This window comes from Gorilla gorilla, chromosome 12, assembly GCF_029281585.2.
Source record: "Gorilla gorilla gorilla isolate KB3781 chromosome 12, NHGRI_mGorGor1-v2.1_pri, whole genome shotgun sequence".
Taxonomy (NCBI): Eukaryota; Metazoa; Chordata; class Mammalia; order Primates; family Hominidae; genus Gorilla; species Gorilla gorilla.
In genome coordinates this window covers 36,073,323-36,097,373 of record NC_073236.2, presented here as the reverse complement: position 1 = coordinate 36,097,373, position 24,051 = coordinate 36,073,323, and the positions used below count along the sequence as shown (strand labels likewise).

Below are 24,051 nucleotides of genomic sequence, written 5' to 3'. Positions count from 1 at the left end.
ATTGAGAAATTGAATCTAAAATTTACATATAAATGCAGAGGACCCAGATGACCCCCCAAAAATGTTGAAAAAGAACAAATTTGGAGGACTTGCTTTTTTTTTTTTCTTTTGAAACTTACTATACCTACTGTCATCAAGAAATTGTGGTACTGACATAAGATAGTGATATGGATTAGTGAAACAGTACTGAGTCCAGAAATAAATCCTTATATTTATGGTCAATTGATTTTTGACACTTTGGAACAAAGTTTGGCAGTTTGTTAAAAAATTAAACAAACTTACCATATGACCCCTCAAGAGAAATGAAAATTTCATTTCATATACCTCATCAAGAGAAATGAAAATTTATAACCATAAAAAGACCTGTATATGAGGATTCATATCAGCATTATTCATAATAATAAAAAGGTAGAAATAATTCAAATGTCCATTAACTGGGGAATGAAAAAACAAAATGTGGTATATCCATACAATGGAATATTATCCAGCCGTTTATTTATAAAATGCATAGAAAAGGCAAATATATAGAGACAAATTGATTAGTGGTTATCCAGAGCTGAGAGTGTGAACAGAGAGTGACTGCAAATGGGCATGAGGGATCTTGTTAGGAGGAAGATAACGTTCTAAAAGTGGATTGTGGTAGTAAGTTGAAAACTCTTGTCAATTTTATTAGAAGTCATTGAGTTGAAATAGGTAACTTTCATGAGGGTACAAATTATACTTCTACAAATCTTTTTTTTAAGGTAAAAATGTTTTTGGTTTGCTCTACATAACCACTCATAATATTTTGCATATACTGTAGTGGGCTGAATGACTGAATGAGTACAGGAGCTTCCGAATCCATCTACAAATCAAAAGATAAACCACATAGGACTTTTTCTCCAAATTGCTACACTGCTGAAACTGGGGATTTTCCATCCTAGATTTTTACTCATTTTTTTTCTTTCTTAACCATAAACTTATTATAATTCTTGAGTCTCTTAAAGAAATTAGTCCTCCATCCCAATTGGAGTGCCTAGCAAAATAATTCTCAAGTGTCTCCTCTTTTCAGACCATCAAATGCTCCTCTTCTCCATGACACAAAGTCCAATACAAAGTGTTTGCCCAGACATTTTGATGCCACCTTTTTGCAGTGATATAGCTATATAGCTAAAGCTATGTATTTGCCGTGCTATAGTTGTACCATAAATAAAATATTCAATGCATGCTTTATGAGTTCATTTGCAGGCCTCCTCTTAAGAAAGTCTGTAATTTATGAGGCAGTTGGCTATAAAAATTTAAATAATTTCAGGCAGTCTGAACACCATTTGCTCTTGGGTTATTATTCATGTTCAATACAGTTTGGGTTCTGGAAATAAGTGGGCTCATTTCCATGGTGCCCTGATATGACTGGGTTCTGTTGTAGCCATCTATCATTTGGACCTGTTTGGAGATGCTTTTTAGGTTCATTAAAATAAGTGGAAATACGGTTTATAACCTCAGAGATGAAAACTCAAGAGCCGCATCCTCAGAAGTGGAGAATAAATAAGCTGAGGGGTTAAGGTCTCTTACAGGGACTGTGGGAAGTCTTCAGACCTGCGTTGCTTGTAGCCTCTGCAGCCACGGACAAAAATGGATGGTGAACTATATTCTTTTGTTTACGATGCTCACATTTAGCCAAACTTTGCTTGGGTCCCTCCCTACTTGTGGAATTTGCACATTTGCTGAGGCAATCAGTACATCAAAGAGAATTCACCATCACTGGTGGGTGGTGAATATCACCTGCTTATTCCTGAGCTTTCACCCAGAGGAGAAACCTAAGCATTCTTTCTAGTGCGAGGTTCAAAATGGCCTACTGTGGCTTGAAATGACCTCAGAGGAAGGAGCTGGACTAGGAGGCAGGAGAAACGGGATTGGGTGATGCCCACCTGGCTATGGGACTTTGGGCAACTGCTCAGCCTTCTTGGGCCTCAGTTTCTGCATATGCAAAGTAAGGCAACAAATTAAATAATCTCTACCACTTCCTAGTTCCCTATTTCTGTTTAGGAGGGTCCAATCTACACTCTTGGAGAAACTGTTAGGATGTATGTATAAGGCCAGGATGCAAGCCTGCTACCCTTGCTGGCAGTTCCCACAAGATGAGAGAAATGCACCAGCCACAACTGAGAACATGAGTAGCACAGTTTTTCCATCTTCATACTCCAGTGGGATGCCCAAGCACAGCTTCCTACAGTCATTTCTTCAATGGAAGACTGTGTAAAGTGTTCTAATAATGGATAGAATTTAGAGTCTTCAGAATCTGGAGCCTGCCATGCTAAATCAACTGTTACTTAAAAACCTCACTTTTCCATAAAGTTTAAAGCCTTTACGGAAAAGCCACCTTGCTTCAGGTCACCAGTGTTCATGTCAAAGACCAGCTGGCTGGGAAGATACTTTGGTCACTGAGATCACCAGACAGTCTCTCTGTCTCCAGACGAATAAAAACCTGATTCCGCAAAGATGTCCACATCGATTCTGGGAAGGCATTTCTCCCTCTTAGATTTCATTAGTATGAGAAGTCATTTCTTAGAACCTATGCCTAGATACATTTAAAGTTCCTTTTTAAAATTCTGAATGAGTAGAGTCACATAATTTATTTAACTAGCCCTCTTTCATCTCTAGATTCCAAATATTGATTCTCTCAATTTCTTAGCCAGAAGCTAACCGAGGAGATTGCTTTCTACATTTTCAGAAAGGGTTTAAAGGTATAAATCTGGGAGGTGAGTTGCCTAAAATAATCAGATAACTCTTTTTTTCTATAGTTATCACTCACTTCCCAATTCTTCTGATAGAGAATAGCCATTCTCTCTGTGAAGAGCTTCCCCCTGCCTGGGTGACAATGAATGGTAGCAATGCTATGGCATTCATTCTTAGCACTGCAAATGACGCCTAAGAAAACGTCTTTCTAAATGGTTACAAGTATCACTCCTCTTCAAGTCATTCATATGCCTGTAAGTTCACTGGAAAGGACAAGGACAGATACTAAAGAACACCGTAAAAGTAATTCATGTTGGCTGTGAACGGTGGCTCACACTTGTAATCCCAGCACTTTTGGTGGCTGAGGCGGGTGAATCCCTTGAGACCAGGAGTTTGAGACCAGCCTGGCCAACATGGCAAAGCCCTGTCTCTACTAAAAAAATACAAAAATTAGCTGGGTGTGGTGCCATGCGCCTGTAATCCCAGCTACTCAGGAGGCGAGGCATAAGAATCACTTAAACCTGGAAGGCGGAAGTTGCAGTGAGCCGAGATCATACCCCTGCACTCCAGCCTGGGTGATAGAGTGAGACTTTGTCTCAAAAAAAAAAAAAAAAAAGTAATTCATGTTTACTCTGCTTTGTTTCCAACTGTTATTACTATTGGCAAGAATTCGTTTCTGGTTGATTCCACAGCGTGGGACTTTATGGAAGGAACTATTCACCATGGCCTACATGATGATTCATTTGCATCATGGCACAGTCAGTTGGACTATACCACAGATGAAGCACAACGGCCAGCTTCAGTATAATGGTTCATCCCACAGAAACAGAACATAGGCTTCCCAGGATGAAAAGACATCTCCCCAGGGCAGCTAGAGGTGCCATCCCTTCAGCCAGAATATTGACAACTTTGTTCCAGAAAGATGACATCCTGCTGGTTTTGAATTTTGCCAAAGACTTCGGGGTGCCGTACAGTTAACATCAAAGAACGTCTCCCAACTCCATTTCTTTTCTGCCATACCTCGCCTATACATGCACACAAAATACATGCAAACTACTGAGGTCCAAAAAGAAACCCATGGGTGATGAAAGTCAGAGGGAATAGAGAGACAGCAGGAAAGGCTAGCTCTCAAACAAATAAGCCAACATATGTTTAGACTCAGGCACACAAGAATAGCTGCACACCAGTTTCAGTGAGGAAGTCCCACGAGCAATGACACCAGCAGGAGGGATGCTGTGTGCTAAGTAATTTGATTTAGCCTTGTCTACAAAATTCAGATAATCCAACTCACTTCCTTGTCAGATTCAATCTCAGGTGATATGGACAAGGGCCCCAAATGGTGTGACCCTCTTTTCATTTCGTGACTTAATTTCAAGGTCATGCTCTTGGACATGGTGGTGGAGATAGTGAAATGACTAAAGGTTTGATGCTTTAAAATTTTCCATGTAACAAGCAGCATACTTCTACACTGGGTACAGAACACATTTCTACAAGTTAACGAGAACTAATCTTTGGCTCAAAATCTTGTTAAAAACACCCACTACTAAATAGTTTTCCTGCCCTAAATCATTGAACTCCAGCATATACAATCCCCAAATTGTCATAACAGCAGCTCCAACATGCTTCTTTGTCCACGTTTGTCCTTAAGGCCATGTAAAGTCTGTCACTGCTCTAATCAAAGGAATGTGTGTAGGTTCAGACAGGTGCTGACCTTTCCCCTTTCTAGGACACTTAATTAAAAGACCGGGACATTTGCAAACTGTCTCTGTGAATAATTCAACTCCCTTTAAAACCTTGGTGAACAGGACGGGGCTAACCTGAAGCGTTTGGGAACTCACTCTCTCCCCACTCATTTAGATTTAGAGGGATTCCATCCACCCAGAAAGTATCCAGACTCTGCATCCCTTGGAAAAATGGACTGGAGAGAGAATGAGAAAAGAGCTTACAGGAAAATAGAAATCAGGAGTGGCAAACTCCTGCCCAGCATCTCCGGGGCGGGGAGCGAGTGGCCCATGGCAAACGAATTAGTGCCTTCCTTCCCAGGGCATTTGTACTTTAACAGAAGGCAAATATTGTGCTAAAGAAGTGAAGCTCTAAGTGGAATTTCCTGCATGAGCCCTGAAGAAGCAGCAAGGTCTTCTTTTGAGCTGCTATCAAGTACGGCACATCTGGGGGGGCTCAAGGGAAAACTGGCAGTGCTGCCTGGCCAGCCAAGGCTTAAGGGGGTTTTGATCCCCTTCCTTTCCAGTAGTCTTAGGCACTTAGCCTTGCCTTAAAAACCAAAGGGATGTAGAGGAGTGCTTTGTGAGGTTTTCCCCCGCCTCCCCGGGGCAGAGTATAACTCGTGAAAACACACAGCCAGTAACACGCATCCCAAAACCCCAGTGCAGTTTCCACCTCCCTTTCCAGGCGCTGCTTCCTGAGCCCGGCACAGGCCTGGTGAGCGGTCTGGCCTCAGCCTCATCCCAGCTGGTGGCGCTTTGTGCCGTGCGAATGGCTAAGAGGCACAAGAAACACTTCCACAGACAGATCCCAGAACCAGGAAACATTCCTTCCCCTCCCTGACCCCAGGGCAGCACCGGGGTGTGGAGAACAGTTAATCACCCTGAAAGCAAAACCTCCAGTCAAACATTAACAAATAGCTACCTCAAAGCTTTGCTGAAAAGAAACTTGTGTGTTTTTTTCTCTCTCTCTCTTTCTTTTCTTTGTAGCAGCAAAGGAATCTAATAAATATATACTATATTCCAAACAGAAAAACAAAAAAATCCAAAACTATTTCCCTATCTTGAAAGTAAACCTGCAACGTCATCTTAGGAAATATTCCCTTATTGCTCTTTTAGGAAAAAGCACACAAACAAACAAAGAGAGAAAAATTTGAAGTGTGTTACATATTTAAATCTGGAAATCACCAAAGCTTGGGATTTGTAATTTCGTGTTCCTCATACAGTTATTCATTTCCCGCTACTCTGGAGATGAACAAAAGCCACACTTGGGAGCTACTTTTGTGTCACTGCCTTGACATATGAACCACTACCAGCCACCTACTTTACACAAACATCTCACACGAGACTGGTGTGCAAACAAATTCTGAGTCTTTAAGAAAACTTTTCAAGACATCCACTTCTCTGGGCTGGCTATTCCGCCCCCACTCACGCATCCCCCTTGCTCTCTGCCCTTCCTTGCCCTGCTCTGTACCCCCAGAGGCTGGCCCCCAGGGAACACACCACCCTATCTCCCTAATTTTTGCTGTCTTGAGGCACGTGCCAAGCTCAGAAGGCAGGAGGAAGCCGGGGTATTGGTGTCCTGCCCACTCCCTGCTCTTTCTCTCTAGGGCTCCAGGAACACTCTTTCCTTCCCTTGCCCCTTTAAGTCTGGGGATGATAACAGCTTCCTGCTATTGCTTGTCCTGGGGTCCTGCAATATCCCATGGACTGCCTTAGACTGACCTTCACTTCTGCAAAGAGTTCCTTCATTAACATTTCTTCACTTGTGCTGAATGAATCGGATTCTGCTTCCTGAGTGGCCCCTGCTAAGCCCTCTACACTCCGTTTTCTTCCTCCAGACAGGGAGGGCAAATCTGTCCCCAGATCTGTTTAGGGTGCTTGGGTAGAATTCATGGTTGGGAACAAAGACAAATGTAGAGGCAGGAGAGTGCTGGCATCTGCCCAGCCGAATCTCCAGCGAGGAGGGTGCCTTTAGCTTCAGAATGAACAGACAGCCTGGTTCTAAGTTTTTGTCACCTCAGGGATCCCCAGAGTTGACACCCACCTTCCCATTCCTGAACATCAGGACATGAGACAGAAGACTTTTTAGAAAATAGAGTTTGGGGATATTTTCCCCCTTCTTTCAGTTTCCTCCAGTGACTGGTGTTTCTGAGCAGGATTCTCTCTTAAAGCCCCATCTAACCCCTAGCTAAACGTGGCACAGTAATGAAGGGCTTCATTTTCTCTTTGTCATCCTCTCACTCCCTCTGGGATTTCAGCTTCACTCTGGCCACATGCCCTGGAGGCCCATCAGGGGTCCCACTTCCAGATGCTAAACCATCACTGCAGTGCTGTCTGAGGACGGCATGGTCTGAATGTGCACACGTCACTTCTGTGTGATGGTAACATCACCAGTGCACACCCCAGACTTGTTAACTTCCTGCCCACTGATATGGACAGGAGGCAGGGAAATACTGGGTAGAAGGCAGCAGTCCCCAGTGAGGGCCCCACTCTCAAGCCTGGACCCACATTCCTGTTTTCCTTCTCGAATGTTGCCTTTTCCAAAACCACTCTGGCCCACACCACCCCCCCATCCTGTACCCGTAAAAACTCCAGGCTCCACTGGCAGTGGAGTAGCAGAGATGGAGAAAAGAGAAGCAGCAGCCTGACGTCGTTGAGAAGCAGCTTGACTTCAGGGGGATGGCTTGATGGCGGGACCTCAGAGAAGAGTGTGGCCAGTGATGGCTGAACCCCAGGGGAAGACCACCTTCCCACTCCATCCCCTTTCTAGCTCTCCATCCTGCTGAGAGTCACTTTCATCAGCAATAAAATCCCCTGTATTTACCATCTTCAATTTGTTCGTGTGACCTGATTCTTCCTGCATGCTGAACAAGAGCTAGGGATACAGCGGGCTGTCACACCAAGGACTTAAACACTTAGCCATCTGTGGACAGCAAAACTAAAGGAGCACTGTAACACACGCCCTCTGGGGCTCCAGGGGTTGTGGGTACTCCTCTAGAAGCTGCCTTGGGGCCACATAGAGTTCTGCTCCTGCCGGCACCCAGAAGTACTCATCTTGGCCCCTGCACCCACTCACCTGCGTGCTCCCTCTCCCGAGAGGGGCTGAGAGCCACGGGCTGAGTAAACAAGCCACCCTCTTTGCAAGTCCCATGAAGGAGTCAGGGAAAATTTCCTGTTTCAACATCAGTAGATCTTGTTCCACTGGAGAACAGTTCACAGCCACTAGGGAGCTAGTCTTCCCAACAGACCTGAATATCAGCAAAACAGACTAAAGTTTTTACTAGTGGAATTAGAAAGGCTGACTAGTTAGTTAGGGTGTGATGCCTCACACCTCCCGTTAATGGACTGTAAAAAAAAAAAAAAAAGATTACAATTCAAGAATGACAATTGGTTCATTTACTCTCTGGGACACAGATAACAGCTGTATATATTCTGAGTTTATTTTACGTAACTGATAACTGAAAGACACTTTCCTCTGTCTCCCCAGCTAACATCTTCCTGCATGTATAGTGTCAAAGTCACAACCCAACAGAATGTTCTCAACAGCAAATGATCTCTTCTCTTCCTTCTCCTAATTCCACCTCATCCAGCCTCGCCCATGCCTGCCTCCCTGTGTGCATTTTCCTAACGCTCTCTTTCTCTCGGAGCAGAGCACTCAATTCCCCACCCTTGAAGGCCATAGGCTCCAGCTTCCTTGCCAGTCACGCCTTTGAGAAGGAAACGTGTGCAGCCAGTGGTGTGGGTAACTTTCCACGGCCTCCTTTAGAGATGCTTTCAGCTTAAAAATATTTTCTACCTCCAGATTTTCCAAAGCAGTCAAGGTTATGGGTGAGAGAGCCTTTTTGATCTTTCTGGGCCAAAGGATTTGCCCTGGAGAACAATCTTTATTTATTCAGAAAATGTTGGAGGACAGCACAGCTGGGCTGCCCTAGACCAGGCTCCCAGGGAGGATTAATTATAATTCACAGATGCCCTCTGGCAACTTCCCCTATCGTTCAGCTCTGAGGGCTCTGGATTGGCTAGTGAGGGTGAAATCTGCAGTCACAGTAACATGAGCGGTGCTAGGGAGGGGAGTTTTCAAAGGGAATTTAAAATTTCAGACTTAAGATTTCTCCTGTCATTATGTAGTCAGTGAGCCAAGTGCCCTTCTCCAGGGACACCACGAAGCCAGTGGATTATGGAAATAGGTGGAAACCATCACACAGTCAAGCATGAGAATGTGCCCTGTGCAGGATGCCAGGCAGAGCAGGTGGGAATAACGGCTCTCACTTTAGGTCTCATCTGGGGCAAGCCAGGAACTGCCCGTGGAAGCTGGAGCATAAAAAGCAGGCACAGGCTCCCTGGACACAGCATTTGTTGCCGTGTCTCCTTCCCACCGCTGGTTCTTACTGACAGAAAAATCATGAAGCTGCCCCAAACTTAGGAATCGGCAAGGCAGCTATGGGGGCGGGGGGGCAACCCTGTTCCAGATGAGGGTATCAGAAAGCCCCGGTCATCCAGACTCCATAATGCGCCCTGGAGCAGGCCAGATGCAGTGGCCACAGCCCTCTGGACACATGTGGGCAGCCCACTCTGAACGCAGCAGCCACAGCCCTCTGGACACATGTGGGCAGCCCACTCCAAACGCAGTGGCCACAGCCCTCTGGACACACGTGGGCAGCCCACTCCGAATGGTCTCATCCCCATTTTGCTGCTTGTTATCAGTCAGCTCATGAGGGTGCTTAATGATGAACAGAGGGGCTCTTTCATGGCAATTTATACTCATCCATCAAAAGCTTTGCCCTTGCTAAAAGAATTTAAAATGAGAGTGTATTTACATATAAATCAGGAAAAATGACTTGCATCTCTGATGCATTTTTCACCCCAGGATCTCAGAAGGCCTTGAAACCTGGAGCTTCACACACCAAAGTTTGAGTCCTGTTAGTGGGTAACGAAATCGAATCTGCGGGGTGTGACAGTAATGGAATTTTGAAGTCTCAGAATCTATCACACATGGAAAGGAGAAGTATCATTGCAAGAGAACAACATTCAAAATCTTCCACTGCAGAGAGCCATGCCACGAGTGGAAAGATCTCTGAGGAGAAGTCACCAGATGTGACCTCTCCCCCATTTACCTAGGGACATCTATGCTGGAACATCGGCGTTCCCCTAACAGACAAGGGTGGCTTTCGACAGCCTGTTGAGGGCAAGGCAGTGAGGGGACAGTCTTAGCCCCTGACCAAGAGGCAGCAGCAGACCCAGTGATGCCACTGCACAAACTAAATGCCTTCTCCTGCACTGGCTCACCTGGTGTTCCCACCTTCTTTCTCCCTGCCTTCCCAGTGAAGATCTGGAAGAAAAAGTCTTCACTTCTTATACTAACTTCCTCCACTTCTACCCACCCTTCTACCCACTGCAAACTGGCCTTTGCCCCCACCATTCCACTGGCATTATTCTGGCCAACCTCACTAATGCACCTTCTCTTGGCAAGTCAAATGGCTTTCAGACATCATTCTGCATGGCTTTCCAAACCTCCTTGATAATAACTTTAGCAGTGGAAAGAGCCATCACTGATATGTGTGCTGTGTGCATTTACTGCTGAGCACCTGGTGCTGCGCACTCTCCCAGGTATATGAAGTACGTGGTCTCAGAACCATCTTTTAGTCCAGTGCTTTGATTTTTTTATTTGAAGTCAGGTGCACTGGAATGCAAATCTCAGCACTGCCATCTTCCAGCTGTGTGACGCTACTCAGGCCTTCTAAGCTGAGTTTCTGCCTCTTGTTCTTGGCTCTCTACCCTGGGCCTCATCCACCTTGGTCCCTTCTACTCTCTCCTCCTCCTCTCCCAGCACCTGAAATTACCTCCAAATCTATCTCCTTAACTCTGGCCTCTCTCCTAAACTCCAGACATGTGGCTGTTTACTGGCCTCTCTCACCTGTGTGCCCCACGGGTATCTAAGAATCAGGAGCGCTGAAAGTGAACTACCTTTCCCTGAAAATCTGCTTTTCCTCTCACTGTGCCTCCTCTGTGTTTGTTCTTTCATTTATTCATTGAAATACGTATGCATGCCTACAAGGTGCCCACCACGATTCTAGGCTCTGGGAGCACCTACGGCACCACAAACCAAGTCCCACCCTTATTTCAGTGGGGAAGACAGACTGTAAACAAAAGTGTACATAATGTCAGGTAGTGAAGTGTGCTGCGAAATAAACAAACACGTGGCAGACAGTTAGAGGATGACATGTGATGGGATAGGCTGGCCAGGGTGCACCTGTCTCCCTGAGGAGCAGAGGAAGGATGGAAGGGGTAGCAGTGCTTCTGCTCCTACAGTTGTCCAAGGCAGAAGTTTTGTGAGCACCTTCAACTTTGCCCCACATGGCCTACTTTCCCATAACCCATGTCTCTGTTACCTGTTCTCTCCCCAGTGTTCCTACCTGGCTCAAGGACTCAACACCTCTCAAGGGGAGCGCTGCACCGGATTTTGGTCTTTTACGTTGGGCCTCAGCTCACTGTCAGAATAATCTTTCTAAAACACACATCTGTGAATGTCCTTGACTTGCTGAAAACCCCTCCCTGGTGTCCATTTCCTACAGGCATAAGTTCCTGACCCCAACAGAGTTCAAATACCTCGTTTTCTGGTACCTCCTCCCACGCCCAATGTCTCTCCTGCCACGTTCCCCAGGGAACACTCTGTGTTATTCCCCACATCCCTGCCTGAGCCCAGGCTGTTTCTTTCACTCCAAACACTTCTCACAGCCCAGTCCCCAATTCCTAGGCATCCTTCTGGGCCAAACTGGATTAGTGAAGCCTTCCCTAACTGCCCAGTCAGGTCACTTTTCCCCATCTTCCATTGTTCTCTGGGGGTGCCTCTGTTGTATTTATAATACAGTGAAAGGCTGTAAGGGTCTGCATTTCACTCATTCAATACACATGGTTGAGTGGCCCCTGGGCACTGGGCTTCACTGTCAGTGCCATGGACACAGCTACAAATAAGGCCAGACCAGTTCTTGGCTCTCACAGCAGTGATGCTCTGGCGCAATGTCTCCTCCATTAGGCTGGGCCCATGCATTCAACACAGCTAACAAATCCCCATTTTGTGTCCAATATAAGGTATCCCCCTGGGAGATACCAAGGAGACAGAAAAGAATGAGAAAGGCCACTCAACACCTGAGGGCACCTGTCCCATGTGCAGAATCCTATCCATGATTTTTGGATGAAGAAATTACGGGAATTATTTTTATTCCCATTTTGTGGTAAGAAAAGAAAGAAATAGAACAATTAATTCAATTAATTCGTATGTTGTAAACAACGAGCTTGATTGCCAGAATTCCAGATGAACTCAGTGGAACACAGTTATCTCTGCTCTGAATCACAAGAGGCTTCTTTTCACTCCATTCGCAACACTTCCTATTTGCAAATTTAATATAAAGTATAGATAAAAGAATATGCCAGCAAATTCTTCTGTTAGGCAGCGGGGTCTCCACAGCTCAACACCTGGGACTGGCCATGGTCTGTCATCCTCATTCAAATTAGGATAGTCTAAGGACTAAGTCTGTTGTGTTCTAGGTACTCCCAGTGCTTCGAATAGTGCTTGGCATCTCATGGGCACTCATAAATATTTCAATGAATAAGTGAAAGAGCAAGCAGACAGGGAAAAGCACATGAGAAGAAGATCATCTTTTCAAGGAGAGGCAGGTAATTCACTCTTGGTCCTCTTGAGTCTTAGGTGTCCACAGGGCATGCAGGCGAGGAAGGTAAATAGACAGAGAAATGTCTGGGGGTGTCAGATGGTACTTCCCAAAGAAACACTGAATAATTCTTTGAGGAAGTCATTTTGTTTGAATAACATTATTAGACATATGACCTTGTGTGATAAAAATTTTACATTCTGCACAAAGTCTTTTGTGCACTGAAGCTTTTGACACTGAAGAAAAAATGTGATTTGCAGAAGAAAGAATAAAATGAAAGAGAACAAACAAAACAAAATGAAACAAAACACAAGAATCTAGAGCATCAAAAAGAGAATTTTGAGCCAGGCTAAACCAGTATCACTTGGCAAAGACTGAACCAAAGATGATGAACCTGAAAGGTCAGATCTTTGGGAATGATTTTTAGACTATAATGTAGTGAACATCTGAAAATTATCTAGGATTTAGTAAGATTTTGGATGAACTATTCCAGATCTCTCTTAGTTCGTTTTGTGCTTCTGTGAGAATACCACCAACTGGGTAATTTATAATAGACAGAAACTTACTGGCTCACTGTTCTAGAAGCTGGGAGGTCCAAGATTAAGGGGCCAGCACCTGGTGAGGGCCATCTTGCTGCCCATAACCTGGCAGAAGGCATCACATGGGATAGAGTGTACAACAGAGATCCAAGCTCTTTAATAAGGAATTCCTTTAATAAGGAATCCACTCCTGTGATAATGGCATTGGTCCATTTATGACCAGAGCCCTCATGGTCTAGCCAGCTTGTGGTATTAAGGCATATATATATTTACATGGCATATATATATTTATATGGCATATAGATACACATTTCTTTTCTTCCATGATTCCTGGCTCATAACTCCTAACATCCTTGGGGTCTCTGAAGTACTGTTCTTTGTGTGTCTTTGTTGGGTAGGTTCAGGGTGGGGCTGGTCACCGGAAAGACCAAGGTAGGATTAGATAGTTAAGACTTTCAGCGCCAACCCCCAACCTCCAGGAGGGGAGAGGGGCTGAAGGTAAGTTGATCACTAGAGCCGATGCTTTAATCGATCATCCCTAAGTAATGAGGCCTCCATAAGAACCCAAAAGGACAGGGTTTGGAGAGCTTACTGACAGCTCAACACATGGAGGCTCCTGGAGGGTGGCCCACCCAGGGAGAGCACTCAGGGAAAGGAGGCTCTGCACCCTTCCTACATCGCTCACATGATGCATCTCTTCATCTGTATCCTTTGTAATATCCTTTATAATAAACTGCTAAATGTTGGTGTTTCCCAGAGTTCTGTGTGCCACTCACACAAATTAATCAAACTCAAAGAGGGAGTTGTGGGAACCCCAACTTGAAGCGGGTCAGTCAGAAGTTCTGGAGGCCCAGACTTGTGACTGATGTGTTGGGAGGGCCAGTCTTGGGGACTGAGCCCTCAACCTGTGGGATCTGATGTCATCTCTAGGTAGGTAGTGTCAGAGTTGAATTGGAGGAGAACCAACCGGTGTCTGCCGCTTGGTATGTGTGGGGAAATCCCCCACACCTTTGGTCACAGAAGCCTTCTTCCCTGTTGATGATTGCTGTTGCGGTGCGAGAGCACCGGTTGAGAGAGCTGTTTTTCCCACACGCACCTCTCTAACGTCCCACCTCCAAAACTGCTGCAAGGGGGATCAAGTTTCCAACACATGAACTCTGGGGGACACATTCAAACAAAGCACCGTCCACACACACCCACGTATAGTCAGAGAGTGGGTTTCACACTGGCCATGTGTATTTATAGACTCCAAATGTTTATACTCTTTGATCCAGAAATACTACTTCTAAGGCTGTATCTTAACAAAATAATTCAACTGTGCACCACAGGAGTCATGCAAATATTATATGAGAAAACAGAAAACTGGAAAATAACTATAAATGTTTAACATTTCGTGAAGAATCAAATAAACCAGGGTATATTCATACCATGGAATATTATGTAACCATCACCCATATGAATCTGACAATTCAATAAAAACACAGAGAAAGTCTATGAAATAATGCTAAACTTAAAAGCAGAATATACAATAATTATGGACACTCTGATTGCACCTATGTAGAAAACATTCGAGGAGGAAAAAAACTAAAAGGAAAGGCTCCCAAGTGGTAGCAATAAGGCAACCAGATCATAAATTATTTTTCTTTCTGGAAGGTTTGCTTTATTAATTATTATAAAAAAATAATTGCTAACACTTATGGGGAGCTTTCAATACTAAGCACTTCACATGTTCATTTCTCTTTATAACAACGCTATGAGATGGATACTATTAATACTGTTATTTTACAAGTAAGAAAACTGAGGTTTAAAGAGACTGAGTAACCAAAATCACACACAGGTTAGATGGTAGATCTGTGGCTAGTTCTTGGTCTGGCTCCTGTGAAAGTCCAGGCTTTTAATCACTACATTATACTTCTATTTAGCTTTTTTTTTTCAATTAAAAGACGTATTGTTTTAAAAATAAGTCCATAGTACAATCGAATAGCATTTCCTTTATGATGAAAAAAAGTACTGAGACCTTAACTGGATTGGCTCTAACACTTTTAGAAATCAGTGTGGCGGGGAGTGGGAGACAGAGAAGGAAGCCAATGTAGGAATGGCAATGACTTGGGATAGGCAGAGAGGGAGGAAAGACAGAGACCTCCAGGGCACCCACCTCTCCCGGGGCCTTGTTTGCATAATTCTTCTTGGCAGCCTCCTGGAGTTCCATGGCCTGCTGGATGTACTTTTTCCCAGCTAGGATTTCACTTTCCAGCATCGACAGCTCTTTCAGTGAAATGGGCCAATTCAACCGTTCTAAAGCCTGGTTTAAAACTGTTTTGTTTTCCAAGTACTGTATTGGTTTGTTTGCATCTAACCTAAAAAACAAACAAACAAACAAACAAAAAAAGAGAGGAAGAAACAAAAAGCAAAGAAAATGACTATAATAAAAAAATATGGTAAGATGGTTTCCTAAGAAATTCTCCCCTGAGAAACATCTGTTGAAGCTAGTATCAGGTGTCAGATGACAGCATCATAGCCATGCCCTCTGCTCTATCAGGACTTTGGTAGCTTGCAAAGGTTAGAAATAACCATCTCTGTGAATTATGGTAGGCACTTTTTCCTATTACTTCATTAGGTTATCTGATTTTAAAGAAGTATGATACACATAAAATTTTCAGCATTTTTTTTTTCTCCGTATTTGGAGCCTGACATCTGGCAGAACCAAACATGGGCTTCAAAGAGATTTCACACAAGTATGCCTAGCAGTGACTCTGAAAAACAAAGCAAAGCAAAACAAACCCAAATATTTGCCTCAGTGCAGTAATTCTTATACTAGCTCATTTTAGCTATTTTTATCTCCTTTCCTCTTTGCAAGCCTAAATAAGTCTAAACTATTTGGCTTTGCTGTTTTGGTACATAAAGAACAGAAGCCAAACTTTCTATGGCTGATAAGCAGGCGGTGGGACTCCAGGGGAAGCTAGTGTGGTGTGATGACCCAGGTCCTGGATTCTGTTTCCAGTCTGAGCTGCTTCTGAGTCAGACACTGCTGGAACGGAATGGGTAGGGAGAAAGAAAACAATTCATGATTATCACTCTTATTGCTGAAAGCATCACTTATTTCTTTAGATGTTGGATATTGGAAGAGAACAGTCTAAACTCAGCACAATCACAGGACTCCATCCACAAACAAACTCGTACCCAGAAGACAGCAAAACATTCTTATTGGAATGATGTCAGCAAGATGGTGGAATAAAAACCCAGGCCATCACTCCCCTACAGAGACGCTGACTTAATATGTGAACCAGATTGCCTTTGCGAGAATTCCAGAAACAAATGAAGAGGTTGTGGCACCTCAGACAAGTACAAACCCAAGAAGAGCTGCATGAAGGAGAGTAAGAAAGCTTGTTGCATTTTGCCTGCCCTAACTTCTCCTCCTCCCCAAAACAATGTGATGCAATTGGAAGAAAACTCCCCAATCCTGGCTCCTCCTTTGGAGAAGAGAGTGGAATGTACATTCAAAATTCTTGTGTTTTGGGGGACTTCTGAAGAAATAGGTTTCCATCTTGCCTGATTCAGAATGCTGATGAGAACAGTGGTATATTTTGCAGGTCAGGTTGGGACCTCTGAGAACAGAAATGAGTGTCACAGCTTGTTACAGCATTGGAGATACTGCAGTACTTCAGAGAGACACCAGGGGGAGCAAGATATTACAGGCTCCTGAAAGAAACGGGCAAATCTTTTTCACTGGGAAATTACACACACAAGCCCAGAGAAGACACATCCCCAGAAAAGGTTTCAGAGAGTCCCCCAAATCTCTAGCTGGGATAATTGGTGAAGCCCTTCACCTGTAAGAGGCCAGTTTGTGAAAATCGGATGAGATAGCTGTTTTTTCAAATGTCATATTATGAACTAAATATCATAAGGCATAAACAGTGTAGGGAAAAGCACACAAAGATATGAGGAAATGGCCCAATCAAATGAGCAAAATAAATCTTTAGAAATTGGTCCCAAAGAAATGGAGATATATTCTTGATCAGTCCTGGTCATTTGCCCCCCTTCTTGTCTGTGGACCATGATAAGCCTGAGTAGTGACTTCAGAGCTGGGTAACATAGAAATTAAAGTGAAAAGACCTTTATGCAGAGAATTTGCATGCGTAATATAGGAAGGTGTTCTTTAGGTATGTTACAGGATTACTTTAAACCATTTGACTTACGCTCCAAAGTAATGCTGGTAGTATAGCAAATTATGATGAATAGCTTTAATTGTATGTTTAAAAGTCTCATATGTTCACATGCTTAAATCTGGGGATCAGAATTTAAGCAATTCTTGAAATATATTGTCTCCTTAATATACTAATTACAAAGCAAAAAAAAAGGAATGGAGATATATTAATTACCTGAAAAATAATTCAAAACAACAATGTTAATGATGCTCAATGAGCTAAAAGAAAACAGAGACAACAAATACAACTCAGAAAAGTGATGCATGAACAAAATGAGAATATCAACAAAGAGACAGAAACTATAAAAAAAGAACCAAATAGAAATTCTAGAGCTGAAGAATACAATAACTGAATTGAAAAATTCACTAGAGGGGTTCAACAGCAGATGTGATTAAGCAGAAGAAAGAATCAGTGAACTTAAATAGATTTTAAGTCATAAGTTGTTATGTCAACTTATGACTTAATAAAAAAGATATTTTGTGTTCATGGATTGAAAGACTTAATTGTTAAAATGTCCATACTACCCAAATCCACTAAGAGGATATAACAATTATAAATATATGTGCACCTAGCATCAGAGCTCTCAGATACATAAAACAAGCTTTGACAGAACTGAAGAAATAGACAGCAACCCAGTATTAGCAGGAGACTTCATGCTCTGCTTTCAATAATGGACAGAACAACTACACAGAATATCAATAATGAAACAAAGGACTTGAACACCACCAATCAACTGGGCCTAACCAACATGTGGAGAACCCTCCACCAAACAACAGCAGAATACACATTCTTCTCAAATACACATGGAATATTCTCCAGAATAGACTGAATGTTAGGCCACAAAACAAATATTTAAAAAAAGAAAGTTGAAAGCAAAGTATTTTTTCTGAACAAAATGAAATGAACCTAGAAATAATAACAAAAGGAAAACTGGAAAATCCACGAAAGTATAAAAATTAAGTCACATATTCTTAAACAATCAATGTGTCAAAGAATAAATCACAAGGGAAATTGGAAGATATCTTGAGATAAATGAAGGAAAAAATACAACATATCAAAATGTATGAGATGCAGTGAACGCAGTACTGAGAAGGAAGTTTATAGTGGTAAACACATTTTAAAAGGAGGAAGGTCCCAAATTAACCATTTAACTTTACTTTTCAAGGAACTAGGAAAAGAACAAATGAAAGCCCAAGTTAGCAGACGGAAGAAAATAATAAAGATTAGAAATAGAGTATAGAAAAACAATAGAAAAAAAATCAATGAAAGCAAGATTCGTTTTTTTTGAAAAGACCTACAAAATTGACAAATTCTTAGCTAGACTAACCAAGAAAAAAGAGAGAAGACTCAAATAACTAAAATCAGAAACGAAAATGGAAACATTACAACTGATGACACAGAAATTAAAAGGATTATGAGACTACTAAGAACAATATTACACCGACAAATTGCATAACCAAGAAGAAATGGATAAATTCCTAGAAACATACTGCCTACTAAGACTGAATCATGAATAAATTAAAAAACTGAATAGATCTATAACTAGTAAGGAGATCAAATCAATAATCAAAAACCTCGTAACAAATAAAAGCCCAGTACCACATGGCTTAACTGGAGAATTCTGCCAAACAATGAAATAATTAATAACAATTCTCTTCAAACCTCTTTCAAAAGATTGAAAAGGGAGAAATACTCCTAACTTATTTTATGAGACAGAAATTATGCTGATACCATAACCAGACAGAGATACTACAAGGAAAAAGAAACTACAGACCAATGTCCCTGATGAACAGTGATGCAAAAATCCTCAACAAAACAGTAGCAAACTGAATTAAACAGCACGTTAAAAAGACAATCACCATGAAAAAAATGGGCTTCATTCCTGGAATGCAAGGATGGTTCAACATATGAAAATTAACGTAATATACCACATTAACAAAATGAAGGACAAAACCCACATGATTATCTCAAGTGATGCAGAAAAATCATTTGACAAAAGTCAACATCCTTTCATGATAAAAACACTCAGCAAACTAGGAATACAAAGAAACTATATCAACATAAGGAAGCCTACAGCTACTGTTGTACTTAATAATGAAAGATTGAAAGCTTTCCCTCTAAGATTAGGAATAAGGCAACAATGTCCACTCTTCTCCCTTTATTCAACATAGTACTGGAAGTCTTAGAGAAATTAGGCAAGAAAAAGAAAGGAACAATATCCAAATTAGAAAAGAAGTAAAATTATCTGTTTGTAGAGGACATGATTTTCCATGTAGAAAACCCTAAAGATTCCACAAATACTGTTAGAACTAATAAATTCAGCAAACTTAAAGGATATAAAATCAATACACAAAATCAGTTGCATTTCTATACACTAACAATGAACAATCAGGTAAGGAATTAAGAGAATAATCCCATCTACAATAGCACCAAAGAGAACAAATTAGGAATAGTTTTAAGGAAGTGAGAGACTTGTACACTGAAAACTACAAAACATTGCTGAAAGAAATTAAAGAAGACACAAATAAATAAAAAAGACATTTTGTGTTCATGGATTGAAAGACTTAATTGTTAAAATGTCCATACTACCCAAAGTGATGTACAATTCTATGCAATCCCTATCAAAATCCCAATGGTATTTTTTGTATAAATACAAAAAAATCCTAAAATTTATATGGAATTTCAACAGATCCTGAATAGCCAAAACAATCTTGAGAAAGAAGAACAGAGTTGGAGGCCTCATACTTCCAGATATCAAAACATATTACAAAGCTACAATAATCAAAACAGTGTACTGTCTGTAGTGTAATCAAAGCAGTGGTACTGGCCTAAAGACAGACATATTGAATACTGGAACAGAATAAAGAGTCCATAAATAAGCTCTCATGTGATCTTGTCAAGTGATTTTTGACAAGGGTGCCAAGACTACACAAAGGAAAAACAACAGTCTCTCCAAGAAGTGATTCTGGGGAAACTGGTTATCCATATGCAAAAGAATGAAGTTGGACTCTTGGTTTAAAACATACATAAAAACTAACTCAAACAGATTAAATATCCAAGCCTATAAAACTCCTAGAAGAAAACAGGAATAAAGCTTCATTATATTGAATTTGGCAAGCTTTTTTGGATATGACACCAAAAGTGTAGGCAGCAAAAGCAAAAATAGACAAATGGGACTATATTAAACTTAAAAACTTTTGTGCATCAAAGAAAATAGCTGCACATCAACAGAGTGAAACAGCAACCTAAAAAATGGGAGAAAGTGTATGCAAATCATAAACCTGAGAATGGGTTAATGTCCAGAATATATAAACAACTCCTACAACTCAACAACAACAACATAACCCAGTTTAAAAATGGATAAAGGGCTTGACTAGACATTTCTCCAAAGAAGATATACAAATGTCCAGGAATCATGTAAAAAAATAATTAGAGAAATGCAAATCAAAACCACTATGAGATATCCTTCATATCCATTAGGATGGTCACTACAAAAACAAAACAAAATAGAAAATAAGAAGTGTTGCCAAGGATGTGGAGAAGGATTCATGAAGCTCAGAAAACTTCCAGCAGGATAAACACAAAGAAGAGTCACACCAACACACATTATAATTAAACGATTGAAGGGCAAAGAGAGAATCTTGAAAGGAACAAGACAAAAGTGACTTGTCATAAATAAGGACTCTTCCATAAGATTAACAGTTGATTTCACATCATCAACTATGGAAGCCAGAAGGCAACAGGTTGATATATTTAATGTCCTGAAAAAAAAATATGTCAGTCAAGAATTCTCTATCTAGTAACACTACTCTTCAAAAATGAAGACAAGATTAAGACATTTCCAGATAAATAAAAGGTAAGAGAGTTTGTTACTAGTAGACCTGTCCTAAAAGGAATGCTATAAAGAGCTCTTCATGTTCAAGTGAAAGGATACTGGAAGATAATTCTAAGCCATATGAAGAAATAAATAGTACTAGTAAAGATAACTACATAGGTAAATACAAACACTAGTATTCTTGTATGTTTGGTATGTAACTCCTTTTGTTGTTTTCTTTACTCTTTAAGAGGCAAATGCATAAAATAATAATTACAGATCAGTGTTAATGGGCACACAATGTAAATGATACAATTTGTGACAATAACTATATAAAAGAGGTTGAAGCTGAAGAGGAACAGTTAATGTTGGCTACTAAAACTAACTTCATATCAATTCAAACAAGATTGTTATAAATTTAGGAGGTTAACTATAATTCCCATGGTAACCACTAAGAAAATAACTAAAAAGTATACAGAAAAGGAAATAAAGAGCGATCACAACGACCCATTAGAACAAATCAAAAATAAAAGAAACAAATATTGCACAAATTGAGGAACAAAAATTTTGACATGCAAAACAAATAGCACAATGGCAGAAGTAAATTCTTCATTGTTGGTAATCACTTTAAATGTCAATAGATTAAACTCACCAATTAAAACAGAAAGACTGGCAGAATGAGGTAAATAATGATCCAACTATATGCTGCTTAAAAAGAGATTCACTTTAGACCTAAAGACACAAATAGGTTAAAAGTGAAAGGATGAAAAAAGATATTCCATGGAAATAGTAACCAAAGAGAGTTGGAGTGGCTATAATATTACCAGCAAAATAGATTTGTTATAAATTGTTACAAGAGACAAAAGGTAACATCTTATATTGTTAAAAGTCTCAAATCATCAAGCAGATATAAAAATTAGAAACATACATGTATACTGATTCCTAAAATGTGTGAAGCATATATTGACAGAATCACAGGGAGGCATAGACAGTTATGTATAGTTATGCCTTGGTATCCATGGGGGATTGGTTCTAGCACCCCCTATGGAAGCCAAAATCCACAGATGCTCAAGCCTCTTAAATAAAATAGTGTCATATTTGCGTATAACCTACACACATCTTTCCATACACTTTAAATCATTTCTAGATTATTTATAATGCCAAATACAATGTAAATGCTACATAGTTGTTATGCTATAATTATTTTTACTTGCATTTTTATTGTTGTACTATTATTTTTCTTTTTTTAATATTTTTTATGCATGGTTGGCTGAATCATGGATGCAGATCTCAAATACATGGAGGGCCAACTGTGTAAAAATAGCTGGAGACTTCAATGCCTCACTTTAGATAATGGATAAAACATCTAGACAGAAAATTTATAAGAAAACAGAGGACTAGAAAACACTATAAATGAACTAGACTTAACAAACATATCCAAAACACCCCATCCAGCAACATCAGAATATACATTAAGTGCACATGTAACATTTTCTGGGATAGACCATATGTTAACCATAGCAATTCTCAAGATATTTAAATGGTCAAAAATCACACAAAGTATATTTCCCACCCACAATGGAATAAAGCTAGAGCAACAATGAAGGGAAAACTGGAAAAATGGAAAATGCATAGAAATTAAATACCACATTCAAACAACCAATAGGCCAAAGAAGAAATTACTAGAGAAATTAGAAAGCAATATGAGATAAATGAAAATGAAAACACAACACACCCAAATTTATGGGTGCAGCAAAGCCAGTGCTCAGAAGAAGTTTTATGACTGTAAATTCCTTATTAAAATATAGCTCTCAAATCAACAACCTAAATTTACACCTTAAGGACCTAGAAAAAGGAGGGAAAACTAAACCCAAAGCCAGCAGAGGAAGGAAGTAATAAAGAGGAGAGCACTTATAAACAAATTACAGAATAGAAAAACAATTGAGAGAATCAACAAAATGAAAAGTTTGTTCCTTGAGAATATCAACAAAATTGACAAATCTTCAGCTAGATTGACTAAAAGGAAAAAACACATAATTACTACTATCAGAAGTGAAAGCAGGCACATTACTAATTCAGCTTACAAAAATAAAAATAATTATAGAGAATACTATGAATAGTTCTATGCCAAAAATAGATAATCTAGATGAAATGCACAAATTCCTAGAAACAGATTACCAAAATCACTCAAGAAGAAATAGATATCTCAACAGCCTATACAACAATTAAATACTTTGCATAAGAAATAAAAAATCCCCCAACAAAGGGAAATTAAGAAGCAGATGCCTTCACTGGTGAATTCTACCAAACAAATAATTAACAACAATACTGCTCAAACACTTCCAAAAAATGGATGAGGGAATACTTCTTAACAGTCAGCAAGAAGAGAATTACCCTGATACCAAGGCCAGACAAACATGTCAAGGAAAACTACAGACCATTTTCTTTATAAATATGGACATAAATATTTTTAATAAAACACTAGCAAATCAAATCCAAAAGGACATTAAAAGGATTATACACCATGACTAAGTAGGATTTATGCCAGAAATGCAGGAGTGGTTCAACCCAAGAAAATCAAATGATTTAATACATCACATTAGTAGAGCAAAGGGAAAAATCCATGATCATTTCAATAGATACAGAAAAAGCACTTGACAAATTTAACACACACTTTTCATGATAAAAACATCAGAAAACTAGGAATATAGGGAACTTCCTTTCTTTCTCACTGGGATCAGGAACAAGACAAGAATGTCCCCTTTCACCACTGCTATTCAATGTTGTTCTGGAAGTACTAGCTAGATCAATTAGGTAAGAAAAAGAAATAAAAGGCATCCAAATTAGAAAGAAAGAAGTAAAATTATTTCTACTTGCAGATGATATGTTTCTATATATAGAAAACCCCATAGATTCCCCACAAAGCCACTAGTACCAATAAATTCAGCAAAGTTGCAAGGTACAAAGTCAAAATACAAAATTCAGCTGTGTTTTTATGTACCAGCAATGAACAATCTGGAAATGAAGTTAAGAAAACAATCCCATTTATAATAGCACCCCAAAGAACAAAATAACAGAGGATGTGAAAGGCAGGTATACTGAAAACTATATAACATTGCTGAAGGAATTAAAGATCCACTAAATAAATGGAAAGACATTCTATGTTCATTGATTGGAAAACAATATTGTTACAATGGTAATACTCTTCAAAGCAATCTTTAGATTAAATATAATCCCTACAAAAATTCCAATTTTTTTTTTCAGAAATAGAAAAGCCAATCCTCAAATGTATACAAAACTTCAAGGGGCCCTGAATAGCCCAAACAATTTTGAAATAGAAGAACAAAGTTGAAGGACTCATACTTCCTAATTTCAAAACTGAATACA

At 40.3% G+C, this 24,051-nt stretch overlaps 1 protein-coding gene across 4 annotated transcripts in view; it reads right to left on the bottom strand.

The window, feature by feature from the left end:
* The window catches only part of VWA3B (von Willebrand factor A domain containing 3B), a 225,651-nt gene that overhangs the window by 27,081 nt on the left and 174,519 nt on the right, over positions 1-24,051 (bottom strand). For all 4 annotated transcript variants that reach the window (XR_008677081.2, XM_031008311.3, XM_055378491.2 and 1 more), the window contains exon 22: positions 14,801-15,002. Coding sequence is in view for 3 of the 4 variants with exons in the window: in XM_031008311.3 (XP_030864171.3) it covers positions 14,801-15,002 (202 nt within the window). In the remaining variant the exon portion in view is untranslated. The remainder of the gene's footprint in view (positions 1-14,800; positions 15,003-24,051) is intronic.